At 43.7% G+C, this 16,799-nt stretch overlaps 1 protein-coding gene across 2 annotated transcripts in view; it reads left to right on the top strand.

Annotated features, from left to right (window-relative positions):
- The window catches only part of rad50 (RAD50 homolog, double strand break repair protein), a 181,821-nt gene that overhangs the window by 116,884 nt on the left and 48,138 nt on the right, over nucleotides 1-16,799 (top strand). For both annotated transcript variants that reach the window (XM_068043937.1, XM_068043936.1), the window contains exons 16-20: nucleotides 666-792; nucleotides 13,003-13,196; nucleotides 14,480-14,590; nucleotides 16,099-16,191; nucleotides 16,280-16,393. In XM_068043937.1, coding sequence (XP_067900038.1) covers nucleotides 666-792; nucleotides 13,003-13,196; nucleotides 14,480-14,590; nucleotides 16,099-16,191; nucleotides 16,280-16,393 — 639 coding nt within the window. The remainder of the gene's footprint in view (nucleotides 1-665; nucleotides 793-13,002; nucleotides 13,197-14,479; nucleotides 14,591-16,098; nucleotides 16,192-16,279; nucleotides 16,394-16,799) is intronic.

The following is a 16,799-nucleotide window of genomic DNA, read 5'->3' as shown; positions in this document are numbered from 1 at the left end:
TGAAAAGAGGGGAAAAGGCACATCCAAAAACTCATGGGTCTGAAAGTCAACTGCGTCATTACTCCAGCCTCTTTAGTATATGCATTTGATAAATGACTGATGCTAAAACTTTATAAATCATAAGTTCGGTCTCAGCTGAGTTTTGTGTCCAAATCTGGGGAACCACACTTCAGGAGAGAGTGCAGAGAAGGTTTGCTACAATGATATCAAGGATGAAGGAATTCAGTTACGTAAAGTTGGAGTTCTTCTTAGAGCAGAGAAGGTTAAGGGGGTATTTAATAGAGGTGTTCAAAATTGCATGGATTTTGATAGAATATGGGAGAAACTGCTTCTAATGCCAGAAGGGTCGATAACCAGAGGACACTGATTTAAAGTATTTGGCAAAAGAGCCAGGGGGAGCACGAGAAGGTTTTTACACAGCGAGTTATGGTCTGCAATGCTCTACATGAAAGAGTGGTGGAAGCAGATTCAGTAGTAACTTTCAAAAGGGAATTGAATAAGTACTTGAAGGGAAAATAAATGCAGTGCTAAGGAGAAAGAGCAAGGGAATGGGATTAATTGGATAGTTCTTTCAAAGTGTTAGCCGAATGATCTCCTGTGATACATTATTCTATTTGATTATGACTGATGACTGTGCTTCCATGGGCTCTTTGCTAATCTATCAGATGGAGTTGAGAGACGTTGAACGCAAGATTGCACAGCAAGCTGCCAAGCTTCAGGGTATAGATGTGAACCGAACAATGCAACAGGTCAATCAAGAGAAGCAAGAAATGCAACTTCAAGTGGAGACGGGTAAGAAGGAGCAAAGATAATTGTATTTGCACAAATGCTTGGGTTTCCCTACATGGGGCCCAAATCTGCTAGTCAGCTCAGGTTATTTACAGATGGCATGGAAACCCACCATGCTTGAGAGTATCCAAACAAACCGACTGAGAAACCCATACTTTCTTTTCTGTTTGCCTGAAATGGAGTTCACACAATCTCCTTTTATGGGCATGCCCACTTAGCCAAGTCCAAAGAGCTTTTGCATAGAGTGGCAACCGCCCAAGCTTATGGACCTTCGAGGTGTAGGATTACTCAGCTAAAACTATATACTTCCCATCGCATAGCATTGGTAAGCTTCCTGTTTGGCTCCTTCAGATCACCCTAACCATTAGGGCATTAGCCTCCAGGAATATCTGTAGTTAAATGGCAAAAGTTCCAGCCCAGAAACAAGTCTGTCATCCAGGTCACATAAATGAGCCAGGTTGGTTGCTCAATCAATAAATAACATTGCCCTGGAGTATTGAGTAAAAACAATAGTGTAGTCACATAGTTAGGACTTGATTCCAACTTGTCATCATCACCATGCTACCCTGAAGACAACTCACCCCACTTTACCCTCTTTCCCCTCCCTGTAACCCATTAATTGGCACCGATATAAAATATGGGTCAACAGTTTAGAATTGGAATCAAGCAGCCAGGCCTGCACCTTTGCGACCTTTGAGGCTTGTATAAAAGCAGAGGTCAGAATGCAGATGGTAAAAATGACAGCATCGGATCTAGCTGTCATGAGAACGATTGAGTACAATTCTGAAGATAAAAGGTGATTTATGTGCAGTCACCAAGTCTTTTCTGACCTGAAAGTTGAATTTTCTTGAATAACCATAAATTGGACAGGTAATTAGAGTTTGTAAATTTCCTGGCATTAATTGACGTAACCGGTTCTGCTGCACATTGTTTGGTAATGAGATTATATTGGTGTTTTAGAAAGCTGCTTTAACATTGACTTTAGAGAGGTTTCGGTGCACAGCTGTTGCATGCCCAAAGACAACCACACTGTGAATTTACTGAGAACTGCTACTGGGTAAATATCAACAGACTGAGCTAGCATGTGACCAGAGAACCATTATTGGATAACATTTTAACACAGTCTGTTGTTGTAACAGGCAATAAATTGCAAAGCACTCAATATTAAAAGCAGTCACACACAGGCTGATGGATTTCATTCAGTTTTTGTTTTAAAAATGTATCCAAGTATCAGCAGGTTCAGTTGGTAGCACTGGTGCCTAAATGATTGCATTCACATCCCACTCCAGAGATTGAGTACATGGTTTACACTGGTCTTCATTGTCAGAGGTGTCAGCTTTTGAATGAGATATTAAACAGAGATGGGGGCATAAGATATTCCATGGCATTATTCCAGGGCATGAAGAAGGGAGTGCTTCCAGTACCTTAACATCACCAAAACAAATCAACTAGTTATTTATCTCATTTCCTGTTTGCGGGACCTTGCTCTGTCCAAACTGCCTGCTGTGTTTACGAAACAAGTGGCTGTTGACTCATTTCTGTGAAATGCTTTGGGATGTCCTGTGGATGCAAAAGATAGTATTAGAATGCAATTTATTTCTTTATTAGATGTATATGCGATGAATCAAACTCCCGTTATGACTTGTCTTCCAAATATTTCAATTAAGTAACATTTTACCACACTGCATTTTTGCTGAAGCAAATATTTTGAATAAGAATAAAAGCAAAATACTGCGGATGCTGGAAATCTGAAACAAAAACAAGAAATGCTGGAATCACTCAGCAGGTCTGGCAGCATCTGTGGAAAGAGAAGCAGAGTTAACGTTTCGGGTCAGTGACCCTTCTTCGGAACTGACAAATATTAGAAAAGTCACAGATTATAAACAAGTGAGGTGGGGGTGGGGCAAGAGATAACAAAGGAGAAGGTGCAGATTGGACCAGGCCACATAGCTGACCAAAAGGTCACGGAGCAAAGGCAAACAATATGTTAACGGTGTGTTGAAAGACAAAGCATTAGTACAGATTAGGTGTGAATACACCTGAGTGATTCCATGCTGAGTGATTCCAGCATTTCTTGGTTTTGAATAAGAAGCCCAGATTGTTCAATTTCTGGAATCTAATATGTCTTGCAGGCTGAGCTATGATTAAAAAGTCAAATATTTGGATTTGCTTGCCAATATAGAATTTATTGCACAGCCATTGGAATTGTGCATGTATTGGAAATAGTAAGGCTAAATAGAAAACTGAATGAAACTCATCGTCTATAGATCTGCGAAGATTTCGTCTGCAGTGGAAATGCTAGCACTAGATTTTATGACTATGATGATGTGTTGTGGTAGTACTTTCCAGAAATGAGATGTATTTAATCATGGCTTTGTGAAATAATGAAGAAAATGTCATTATAAGGACTGAAATTATTTAATTTTAAACTGAGACTTTGGTCCTTCATAACACTTTGAAAAATCAAATTTTTTTTTCGGTTGTTGGATATTCTTGTTTAAACGGGGAATAATTGGAATTTCTCAGCCCACACAGTACGAGGGGCTAGCCAATTAATGAGACACGGGCAGTGGTTGAAGTGGAATGTGTTTGTGGACAGCTCATTAGATTTTGTTCGTACAATCCAACTTCTGTCCCCAATGGTAACTGAAATTCTGTTAAGAAGGAAAGCAAGTTTTAATATTTTTGAAAACTTCAATTTTGTCTTTTTAAGTCCTTGAATGGTAAATAGGGATTTGGTTTCACGGAATCATAGAATCGTCGTAGAATGGTTACAGCACCGAAGGAGGCCATTTGGCCCTTCCTGTCCATGCCAGCTCTCTGCAAGAGGAACTCAGCTAGTCCCACTCTCTTGCCTTTTCCTCGTAGCCCTGCAAATATTTCTCTTCAGATAATTATCCAATTCCCTTTTGAAAGACACAATTGAATCTGCCTCCAACACACTCTCAAGCAGAGCATTCCAGATCCTAACCACTTGCTGTGTAAAAAAAAAATTTTTCCCCATGTTGCCAATGGTTTTTTTCCCATTCACCTAAATCAGTGTCCTTTGAGCCTTGACCCTTCCACCAATGGGAACAGTTTCTCTCTATCTGCTTTGTCTAGACCCCTCATGATTTTAAATACATCTATCAAATCTTCTCTCAACCTTTTTTTTCAGGAGAACAGCCCTAGCTTCTCCAATCTATCTATGTAACTGAAGTCCCTCATCCCTGGAACCATTCTCATGAATCTTTCTGCATCCTCTACAATGTTCCACATCCTTCCTAAATGTGGTGCCCAGAATTGGACACAATACTCCAGTTAAGGCTACTGTTTTATAAAGGTTCATCATAACTTCCTTGCTTTTGTACCTTACGCCTCTATTTATAAAAGCCCAGGATCCTGTATGCCTTATTAACCACTTTCTCCACCTGCCCTGCTACCTTCAACCATTTGTGCCCATATACCACCACGTCCCTCTGCTTCTGTGCCCCTTTTAGAATTGTATCCTTTTATATTGCCCCTCCTCATTATCCTGCCAAACTGTATCACTTCACACTTCTTTGCATTAAAAATTTCATCTGTCACATGTCCGCCCATGCCACCAGCCTGTCGGTCCTCTTGAAGTTTATCACTGCCCTCCTCACAGTTCACAATACTTCCAAGTTTTGTGATCTGCAAATTTTGAAATTGTGCCCTGCACACCCAGGTCTAGATCATTAATATAGATCAAGAAAAGCAGTGGTCGCTGTATCGACCCCTGTGGAACCCCCACTGTATACCTTCCTCCAGTCCAACAAACAACTGTTCACCAATACTCTCTATTTTCTGTCAATCAGTCAACTTTGTATCCATGCAGCCAGTGTCCATTTTATTCCATGGTCTTCAACTTTGCTGACAAGCTTGTCAGGTGGCACTTTATCAAATGCCTTTGCAAGTCGATATACACTACATCAACCGCATTACCCTCATCAACACTCTCTGTTACCTTATCAAAAAACTTAATCAAGTTAGTTGAACACGATTTGCCTTTAACAAAGGCTGGCTTTCCTTAATCCACATTTGTCCATGTGACTGTTAGTTTTTGTCCTGGATTATTGTTCCTAAAAATTTTCCCACCACTGAAGTTAAACTGACTGGCCTGTAGTTGCTGGGCTTATCCTCACACCCTTTTTTGAAGAAGGATGTAACATTTGCAATTCTCCAGTCCGCTGATGCCACCCCTGTATCTAAGGAGGATTGAAAGATTATGGGCAGTGCCTCTGCAATTTGCACCCTTACTTCCCTCAGTATCTGCTCCTGGTGATTTATCAACTTTGAAGCCCAGCCAGCCTTTCTAATACCTCCTCTTGATCTATTTTTAGCTCATTCAGTACCTCAACTGCCTCCTCTTTCACTATGACTTTGTCAGCATCATCTTCCTTGGTAAAGACGGATGCAAAGTGCTTATTTAGTACCACAGCCATGTCTGCTGCCTCCATGCATAAATTCCCTTTCTGATCTTGGTTTCCTTCATGTTTCAAGCCAAGTCAGACTATCGCATATGCAATAATTATAAAAAGAATTTTATTCCTGAATTTCTTTGAGCGATATCACATAATTAAGTCAGGAGGCACCTGAAGATGGCTCCAGATGAGGCCCGCGACGGACCTCGACGCTGTGAGGCCCTGGCCCAATCCTGCCAGTGGCAGCAATGCTCTGTGGTGGACCACCTCCCTGTTGCTGGGTGACAGGGCCACAAATAACATATTCAAATGAATAAAATATTAAATTTAAATAGACTTACCTGCTTTCTTGAGGGCCCACCGCGATCTTCAGCAGGGTGACCGGCACTGCCACGCTTTCAGATCCCCGTCTGGGGAAAGGGGGCGCCACACTGGTGGTGAGGGGAGAAAAGATAAGTTTGTCAGTGCAGGGCGGGTGCGGTGGTGGGGGGTGTGGAAAAGGGGTCTTTTACACATAATGGGTGTAGAGGATGGTGGGAAGGGGTGAACCTTAGAGTCATAGTGTTATACAGCACAGAAACGGACCCATCGTGTCCATGCCGGCCATTAAGCACCTATCTATTGTAATCCCACTTTCCAGCACTTGGCCCGTAGCCTTGTATGCTATGGCATTTCAAGTGCTCATCTAAATACTTCTTAAATGTTGTGACGGTTCCTGCCTTTACCACCCCTTCAGGCAGTGTGTTCCAGATTCCAACCACCCTCTGAGTGAAAAAGGTTTTCCTCAAATCCCCTCTAAACCTCCTGCCCCTTACCTTAAATCTCTGCCCCCTGGTTATTGACACCTCTGCTAAGGGAAAAAATGTCTTCCTATCTACCCTATCTATGCCCCTCATAATTTTTTATACCTCAGTCGGGTCCCCCCTCAGCCTTCTCTGCTCTAAGGAAAACAACCCTAACCTATCCAGTCTCTTCATAGTTAAACTGCTCCAGCCCAGGCAACATCCTGGTGAATCTCTTCTGCACCCTCTCCAGTGCAATCACATCCTTCCTATAGTGTGGTGACCAGAGCTGTACACAGTAAAAGCCTGCTACCTGACCCGAACCTGACGGGATCCAACGACATGTGTCGGGGTCGGGTCGGGCCCGTCTTCTGGGTCCGGCTTTCGGGCTCGGGTCGGGCAGGACACACACGGTAAGTGCTCTGCCAGTAAGTATTAAAAGTAAAAAAACCTTATCTGAGCTGGAAGTCCAGGACGTCAAGCAGTGAAACTGAGTCTGCGCAGTGAGCGAGTGACGTCTCTACGACGTCATCACGCACGTGCTGCAGCTTCCTGGAGGTTCCCAGTCAGAAGATAAGTAAAGGGATGGTCAGGTCAGGCGCAGGGCAAAATTGGAGGGACTCGGGCTGGGTCCGGCTCGGGTCCACTCTGGTTTGGGTCGTGTTCTTTTTCCTGACCTGAGCAGGCCCTAAATACACAGTACTCCAGCTGTGGCCGAACTAGCGTTTTATACAGCTCCATCATAACCTCCCTGCTCTTATATTCTGTGCCTCAGCTAATAAAGGCAAGTATCCCGTATGCCTTCCTAACCACCTTATCTACCTGTGCTGCTCCCTTCAGTGATCTGTGGACAAGTACACCAAGGTCCTTCTGACCCTCTGTACTCCCTAGGGTTCGACCACCCATTGTATATTCCCTTGCCTTGTTAGTCCTCCCAAAATGCATCATATACAGGATGGGAGGGTAACTATTCTGAACTAGAATCTCGGCCCAAACTAGTCAAAAGCATGAGGTGATAGCCAAAGTTCTAATTTTTGCATTCCGTACACCATCAACATTCTATGTTACCAATCTGTCGACATTGTAATTATGCTGAAGTCTTTACTTTTCATTTCTAATCCAGCCGTAGTCTTCGTAAGGGTCATTGAAATCGTCTGCTATCAACTCTGCACTCAGGACTACTTCTCAGGATTAAATTCCACTTGTCACTGCTCTTCCCATTTTACCAAAACGTCTATATCGTCCTGTAATTGAAGGCTTTCTTCCTCACTATTTACTACACCACCACTTTTCGTGTCATCTGCGAACTTACTGATCATACCTCCTATATTCACGTCTAAATCATTAATGTACACTACAACAGCAAGGGTCCCAGCACCGATCCCTATGGTACACCACTGGTCACAGGCTTCCAATCGCAAAAACAACCCTCGACCATCACCCTCTGCCTCCTGCCACTAAGCCAATTTTGGATCCAATTTGCCAAATTGCCCAGGATCCCATGGGTTCTTACTTTCTTGACCAATCTCCCATGTGGGACCTTATCTGAAGTCCATGTAGACTACATCAACTGCTTTATTCTCATCTACACAGTGGGGCGGCACAGTGGCGCAGTGGTTAGCACCGCAGCCTCACAGCTCCAGGGACCCGGGTTCGATTCTGGGTACTGCCTGTGCGGAGTTTGCAAGTTCTCCCTGTGTCTGCGTGGGTTTCCTCCGGGTGCTCCGGTTTCCTCCCACATGCCAAAGACTTGCAGGTTGATAGGTTAATTGGCCATTATAAATTGCCCCTAGTATAGGTAGGTGGTAGGGAAATATATAGGGACAGGTGGGGATGTGATAGGAATATGGGATTAGTGTAGGATTAGTATAAATGGGTGGTTGATGGTCGGCACAGACTCGGTGGGCCGAAGGGCCTGTTTCAGTGCTGTATCTCTAAACTAAACTAAACATCTAGTCACCTCCTCAGAAAGTTTGTTAGACATGATCTCTCCCTGACAAAGCCATGCTGACTATTCTTGATTAATCCCTGTCCCTCAGAATTTTTTCCAACAGTTTCCCAACCACTGATGTTAGATTGACCAGCTTGTAATTACCTGGTCTATCCCTGCTACCCTTCTTGAATAATGGTACCGCATTCGCTGTCCTCCGGTCCTCTGGTACCTCTCCTGTGGCCACAGAGGATTTGAAAGTTTGTGTCAGAACCCCTGCTGTATGCTCCCTTGCCTCACATAACAGCCTGGGATACATTTCATCTGGGCCTGGGGATTTATCCATTTTAAGCCCGCTAAAACCGCTGATGCCTCCTCCCTTTCAATGCTAATTTGTTCGAATATATCATAATCCCCCTCCCTGATTTCTACACCTACATCGTCCTTCTCCATAGTGAACACAGATGAAAAGTAGTCATTTACAATCTCACCTACGTCCTCTGGCTCCACACACACATTGCCATTTTGATCCTTAAACTTCGTGCAGTTTGCAGGGGGAGTGGGGGTGCGGGAGGGGGAAGGTCAGATGTAAAAGATGTGTTTTGTGGGGAGAAGGGAAAATAGTAATGTAATTGTTATTGGGGGGGGGGGGGGGGGGTTAGAAATGTATTTATTTAATTTTGAGTGTTGTTGCAGCCGCACTTATCCAAGCAAGTGGAGAGTATTCCATTGCATTCCTGACTTGTGCTCTGTAGATGGTGGACAGGGCTAGGGGAGTCAGGCGGTGGGTTGCTTACCACAGAATTCCCAGCCTCTGACCTGCTTTTGTAGCCACAATATTTTTGTGACTGATCCAGTTCAGTTTCTGGTCAATGGTAACCCCCAGAGTGTTAATGGGGGGTTCGGCAACGGTAATATCATTGAATGTCGTGGGCATTTGGTTAGATTCTCTCTTGTCAGAGATAGCCATTCCCCAGCGCTTGGGTGATGTGAATGTTACTTGCCAATTATCAGCCCAAGCCTGAATGTTGTCCAGGTCTTGCAGCGTACAGACATGGGCTGCTTCAGTATCTGAGGAGTCACGAATGGTGCTGAACATTGTGCAATCATCAGCGAACATCCCCACTTCTGACCTTATGATGGAGGGAAGGTCATTGATGAAGCAGCTGAAAATGGTTGGGCCTAGGACGCTACCCTGAGGAACTCTTGCAGTGATGTTTTGGGGCTGAGATGATTGGCCTCCAACAACCACAATGTTTGTGCTAGGTATGACTCTAACCAGTGGAGAGTTTTCCTCCTGATTCCCATTGACTTCAATTTGACCAGGGCTCCATAATGCCACTCTCGGTCAAATGCTGCCTTGATGTCAAGAGCAATCACTCTCACCTCATCTCTTGAGTTCTGTTCTTTTGTCCATGTTTTTGGACTAAGGCTGTAAGGAGCAGCCGGGGCAGAACCCAAACTGAGCATCAGTGAGCAGGTTATTGCTGTTTAAGTGGTCATTGATAGCACTGGCGATGACACCTTCCATCACTTTGCTGATGATTGAGAGTAAACTGATGGGGCAGTAATTGGCCAGATTGGATTTGTCTTGCTTTTTACGCACAGGATATACCTGGGCAATTTTTAACATTGTCTGATAGATGCCAGTGTTGTAGCTGTACTGGAACAACTTGGCTAGGGGCGCAGTTAATTCTGCAGCACGTGTTCAGTACTACAGCCAAAATGTTGTCAGGACCCATAGTCTTTGCAGTATCCAGTGTCTTCAGCCATATCACGTGGAGTGAATCGAATTGGCTGAAGACTGGCATCTGTGATGCTGGAGACCGCAGGAGAAGGCCGAGATGGATCATCAACTCAGCATTTCTGGCTGAAGATGGTCGCAAATGCTTGAGCCTTTTCTTTTGCACTGATGTGCTGGGCTCCCCCATCATTGAGGATGGGGATATTTGTGTAGACGACACTTCCTGTTGGGTGTTTAATTGTTCACCATTCACGACTAGATGTGGCAGAATTTAGATCTGATCCATTGGGTGTGAGATTGCTTAGCTTTGTCTATTGCATGCTGCTACCGCTGTTTGGCATGCAAGTAGTCCTGTGTTGTAGCTTCACCAGGTTGATGCCTCATTTTTAGGTATGACTGGTGTTGCTCCTGGCATGCCCTCTTGCACTCTTATTGAATCAGTGTTGATCCTTTGGTTTGATAGTAATGGTAGAGTGGGGGATATGCTGGGTCATGAGGTTACAGTTTGTGGTTGAATACAATTCTGCTGCTGATGGTCCACGGTGCCTCATGGATGTCCAGTTTTGAGCTGCCAGATCTGTTCTGAATCTATCCTATTTAGCATGGTGGTAGTGCCACACAACACGATGGAGGGTATCCTCAGTCTGAAGGCAGGACTTTGTTTTCACCAGGATTGTGTGGTGGTCACTCCTACCAATATTGTCATGGACAGATGCATCTGCAACAAGTAGATTGGTGAGGACAAGGTCTAGTAGGTTTTTCCCTCTTGGTTCCCTCACCACCCGCTGCAGGCCGACTCTAGCAGTTATGTCCTTCAGAATCCCCCCGTTTGGTCGGTAGTGGTGCTGCCGAGCTACTCTTGATGCAGTCCCCCACCCAGAGTACATTCTGTGCCCTTACCACCCTCAGTGCTTCTTCCAAGTGGTGCTCAACATGGAGGAGTACTGATTCATCAGCTCAGGGGGGGGGAGGGTGGTGGTAGGTGGTAATCAGCAGGAGGTTTCCTTTCCCATGTTTGGCCTGATGCCATGAGACTTCATGGAGTCCGGAGTCAATGTTGAGGACTCCCAGGGCAACTCCCACCCGACTGTATGCCACTGTGCCACCACCTCTGGTCATTTTCTCTTGCTGGTGGGATGGAACGTACCCAGGAATGGTGATGGTGGTGTCTGGGACATTGCATGTAAGGTATGTTTCTGTGAGTATGACAGTGTCAGGCTATTGCCTGACTAGTCTGTGGGACTGCTGTCCCAATTTTGGCACAAGCCTCCAGATGTTACAAGGAGGACTTTGTCGGTTCAACAGGGCTGGGTTGTCATTGTCATTTCTGGTACCTAGGTCGATGCCGGGTATTCTGTCCGGTTTCATTCCTGTTCAACTTTTGAGTAGTGGTTTGGTACATCTGAATGGCCTGCTAGGCCATTTCAGAGGACAGTTACGAGTCAACCACAGGGCTGTCAGCTTGGATTCACATCTAGGCCAGACCAGGAAAACAGCAGATTTCCTACCCTAAGCGTCCATGGTCACCATTACGGAGACTAGCTTTCAATTCCAGATTTTTATTAATTAATTGAATTTATTAAGTGATTGAACTTAAATTCTGCCAGTTGCCATGGTGTCCCCAGAGTGTAAGCCTTGGTCTCTGGATTACGAGTCCGGTGACATTACCACTACGTCACCATCTTTCCTACTCATCTCATCCAAAGATCTGCAATTCCGAAAGTGCAGCCCTCTCTTAGGAACTCCACTGAAATGTCAAAACTAGGTTATACACTAACATCTCTAGACTGGGGCTTGCAGCCATGACCTTATGCCTGGGGCTAGCAGGCTGATTTTTGAATTAGATTAGAAATTGCTTGCATTCTGGTAGGCAGAAGATTGTTATAATGGCAGTTTATCTGCATGGAGACCAGTTGCTGGTTGTGTTCTGCAGGCTAGGCCTGTTCTTCGAAATCTTTATTAATGATCTGTATCGAGGCATTGGGAGCCCAGTCTGCAAGTTTGCAAATTATGCAAAGGTTTGTGTGGGTGTTATGACCTTAGGGGGAAAAAAAAAGATGAGAATTAGATCTAGGCGCCATGGGAAAATGGGCCTGTATCTCAACCATGTGTAAACCAAGCAAGGTTCAGAGCTCAGGTCCATTGAGCAGGAAGTGGACCAAAGTGCATTAATCGCTAAAGGTTCACAACCAGTGCCACGAAGCTATAGCAAAAGCAACTAGAATGTTAGCATGTATTGCGAAGATGATCCAACATAAAACAAAAACTACTATATTGCCCTTATCTACAAGGCCATGGTTAAGCCTCATTCAGAACACCGTTCAGTTTTGGTCCTCTGACATGGTGGGTAATTATAGAGGTCCTGAACGAGGTTCAGAGGAGGATCTCTAGACTAGTATGTGGTATGAAGGCCCTTAGTTACCATGCTAGGCTGAGAGAGCTGGTACTTTTTACTTTAGAAAAGTGTCGGGTACGCAAGCTTTGATTGAGGTTTTTAAAATAATAAGGTTTAGAAAGAAGCTGGTTGATTTCCTAACTCAGGCTGACATCACAGCACATAAAAGGTAGATGAGGTTTTGAGGGAATGACACTCAGTCACTGTTGTTTCCTGGAACTAGTTTAATTACCAGTGGGGTCAGAGGGATGTTTCCCAGAATGTTGTCCCCCACCCCCAAATTGGCCTTGAGCTTTTTCCCTTTTTTTTTTTTTTGCATCTTCTAAGGAATTGCATGGACCAGCTGGGCTTTTCCAGCTTGAGTGTGAAGTGTTCACAAGGTACATTGACGCCCAATCCAACAACACCTCAATTTCAAAATTCTCATCCTTGTCTTCAAATCCCTCCATGGCCTTTGTAATCTCCAACCCTCCAAGATCTCTGCGTTCCTCCAATTCTGCCTTCTAACACATCACTGACTTCCTCGCTCCACCATTAGTGGTTGTGCCTTCAGCTGCATGGGCCCTAAGTTCTGGAATCCCCTCCATAAACTTCTCTGCCTCTCTACTTCTCTCTCACCCTTTAAGTTGCGCCTTAAAAGCTTAACTCTTTGACCAAGTGTTTGGTCATCTGTGTCAGTATCTCCTTATGTGAAGCACCTTGGGATGTTTTACTGGGTTAATGATGCTGTATAAGCACACTAGAACTGCTTTACTAACAATTCTACAAGATGTGTCTGCTCTGACTTGCTGGATGGTGAGACCATTAAACAGGAATGCACCTTTGTTTCAAAGCGAAACTATTATTTGAATATGAATAAAGAACTGATGAAATCTGCAGCTCTTTGCAGACACGGCTTTTGACATGGATGTGCTCTGATAACACGGTTTCCATTGTAGTGTCTAGTAAAATGGAACTGAAGCGGAAAATGATTCAAGAGCAGCAGGAGCAGATCCAGCAACTGAAGAGCGTCGTCAATGAGGTCCGAGCTGAAAGACTGCAGATCGCCAGCAATATGCAGCGACGTCAGCAGCTGGAGGAGCAGAGTGCAGAATTTTCCACAGAGATTCAGTCGCTACACAGAGAAATACGAGTATGTTGGTTTTGGCTCTGTTTGTATCCTTCAAAAAAAAAAGAACTCTTACAACCTTTAGCTCCACACCTTTCATTTATTTACCCTGCTATCTGCACTGCCTGTTCATTTACAATACAGTCACTTGGCTCATTTTCAGATGCTGTCCTACATTGTCTTAACTGTCACAATTTTTATGCGCAAGGTGAAATAATCATCCTTTTGTGGGTTCTATTCATGAAAGTTTAGAGCCAGAGTGTAGTAACAAGCATTGCATTTTCATGCATGCACTTGAAAATTGTCTTAGAAATGATTGGTAGAAGTGGACCTATTGGAATTATTACTTGTCTAACAGTGGAACAACTCTGAGAGGCACACTGTCTCCATCTACAAATCAGTGGGAATTCAAACATCCCATACTGTGCCAAGATCAGCCCATAATGTATCTTCTCTGGCTGTGAGAGGCTGCCTTTGGAGACTCTCGTGCTTGTCGCTTTAAGCCAGCCCATCTTCCTCGTGCTCCCTGATAGCATCGTCAATCTTCTTCCCCAGAGGGGAGCACCCCTAATCTGAGACTCTTGTGCCTAGTTTATATGCTGACATTTATGGAGTGAGACCATCTGACTGAGAAGAGATTGCTGCCATTGAGCTAAGATTGAATCTTCATAGGTGAGATTGATGGGGAGTAATCAATGTCTTCACGAAAGCTGAAGAAATTGATTAAATTGCTATCGCACAGCGAGGCTAATGCTTAATGATACAGGCCAGGAAGATCACCAGTTTGATACCTTGCTTGTGTTGGTAAGTCAGACAATTGACTTCATCGTGCTCGGGGAAGCGAGAATGAATCAACTTATGTTTTGTAGTCCTGATCACCATGAAGCGACCACCACCGCCCCCCCCTCCCTACCCCCCCCTCCCCCACCACCAACCAGTGAAAAGTGCGCACATGCAAATATTGGATGAGGGCAGAGTTGAGCTTGGCTTGCAATGCTCCTCTTTCCCTCTCTGCCCACCACACCCCTGCCCCAATTACTGCAAGTGGTCTATCATCATTCACTGTGAAGGCTTACATGAAGTCTGGCCTGTGGAGCAGGGTACATGAGGGCTTATGGTACCTATAGAGCTGCATCTTATCCCATGTAATTGCTTTTAAGAGGTAAAATTGGAAGTAGGTGACGTTACAGCAGTGAGTCTCATTAAAATCAAACTGGAATAAATACATGTGTACAATTTTATCATGACATATTTGTCGAGTATGAGTGAAATGGATCTCCATTAAACATGAGTTTGCTGTCTTGCAGGAATCTAAGGAACAATTATCTCCACTAGCTGCAGCGCTAGATAAACTACAGCAAGAAAAACAGGATCTGGTGGAGAGGAAAAATACAAGCTACAAGGAGATGCAGGAAAAGGTCAGGCAAAACATACTTTGCTGGAATTTCAACCAGGAAGTTTTAAATTGGAGTTCCAGGACTGTGGTTTCAAATATGTGTGTCTCAGTTTGGTGGCTTATTACGTAGAATTTACAGCACAGAAACAGGTTGTTAAACCAGCAGGTCCAAGCTCCATATGAATCTTCTCCCAACCCTCCTTTTCTAATCCAAATCAGTATAATCTTCTATTCCTTTCTCCCTTTGTATTTATCAAGCTTTCTTTTAAATGCATCAGGTAAAGATCTTATGCGCTCTCATGGCAGTCAAAGGAAGCGCTACAAGGACAATGAAGGCTTTGCTTAGGAGTTTTGATAGCGGCCCCGAGTCCTGGGAGAAGCTTGTCCAGGATCACTGCACCTAGTGCAAACAAATAAAAAAAGGGTACAGCTTCCTTTGAAAGCAAGCACATAGCAGAAGCAGAAAGAAAACACGAGGAGAGGAAATCCCAAGTCAGCAGCTCGTACAAAACTCAGTCGTCTGAGGTATCCTGCCCTATTTACAGCAGAAACATCCAGGCACAGATTGGCCTTAGCAGTCACCTATGCATCCAACAGAACCCTCCCAAAAACCCCAGATGATGGACATTGTCATTTGCTACTCAAAGGACGAACAACCACTTAGATGCATCTATATTATTTGCCTCTTTGCTATGCTACGCCTTGTGGCAGTGAGGTCCTCATCAGTTCTTGAGCATATGTGGTTAGATCTTCTTGGTAGCCATTTCACCTGGGCGGAAGGGACAAACTTTGATCAATTTTAATTGCGCCTTCTGTCAGCAGATTACAAATGGGCTCTTTTCTTTAAAAAGAAAGATTTCTCTTCTCATTTATTGTTAAATGCCCAATCATTTTGTAAAGGGATCTTAATTCTAAGACTGTAGCTTTAATTTGCTAGCAAATTGGGCGTAGTTTCTTTTACTTTCCCTGCATCATTCAGTTTTCAAGAACCAAAGGTTGTGACAGCACAAGACGCCATTAAGGATGAAAAGAATGAACAAGAGAAAAAGGTAAACCAGAAAGTAGAGATTGTGATGACAAACTGATATTTTAAAAGCCTGAAGATAGCATGAGGAGTGGAATGAATACTATAGTTCTGTGAATTTTTGAGAAATTATAGGGTTGAGTCTTGAAGGAGAAGAGCATGTAGAATGCCATAATAGAACAAAAAAAAAGCTTTTAGAAAATCAATAAACACTAATATTATCTAAAGCAGCAAAGGAAAAAAAGGGCTGACAAAGGGAAAGAAGTTGGATTAGGAGGGGAGAAAGGAATTAGCTATCAGATGGCCAGTTTTTTTATTGTAACCTGCCCAGTAGTAAAAGAGTGTTCTTGGAAGAGCTTCCTCAGATAATGGAATATTATTTTTCTTGTATGAACTTGTGTTTTATAAAGCATTGAGTGCACAAGCCAGGAAGGTTTTTTATGAATGAAGAAGTAGAGTTTATAAATTAAAGGTGTTGTGTTCGTCAATTACAACTCTCTTTCCAGATAAATGAAATCAGAGAAAAAGTCAAAAATATTGATGCTTATGCAAGAGAAATTGAGAGATACATCAAGGAAAGAAGAGATGAGCACAAAGAGGTAAACTGAACTGTTTACAGAGGGGCAGTAGTTACCTGGAATTTTCTTGATTTGTTTTAATCTCTGTGTATTTCTTTTGTTTTCAAAGCAAAAAGAGTCTGAGCTTCAGGATACCATAACTCAACTAACTGAAGCTGAAAAGCAACGAGAGAAGATACACAAAGATATGGAGACTATACGAAAGGACATTGATACACAGAAAGTAAGGACAGAATTTCAGTTTCATAAACTGATGTACATTCAAACTGCATCTGGAACAGTATTGACCAGTGCAACTTGCATGCAAAAGCAAAATACTGTGGATGCTGGAAATCTGAAATAAAAACAGAAAATGCCAGAAATACTGTGGCAGCATCTGTGGAAAGAGAAACAGGGTTAACGATTCGGGTCACTGACCTTTCATCAAAACTTGTATAGTTCCTTTAATGTAGCAAAACATCCCACAGTGCTCTAACCGAGCAGGGGAGAGGATCTGGGGAATACAATCTGGAGAGCTGGCCAAAGTATATGTTCAATGACGCTGGTTTTAAGTAGGCTTTTGAAGATGAGCGATGTAGCAAGGCAGAACAGTTGGACAATAAGGTAGGAACAAGATGGCTGAAGGCTAA

This window comes from Heterodontus francisci, chromosome 12 (genome assembly GCF_036365525.1).
Source record: "Heterodontus francisci isolate sHetFra1 chromosome 12, sHetFra1.hap1, whole genome shotgun sequence".
Lineage (NCBI taxonomy): Eukaryota > Metazoa > Chordata > Chondrichthyes > Heterodontiformes > Heterodontidae > Heterodontus > Heterodontus francisci.
The sequence above is the reverse complement of the archived record's forward strand: the minus strand, read 5'-3'. Positions and strand labels throughout refer to the sequence as shown.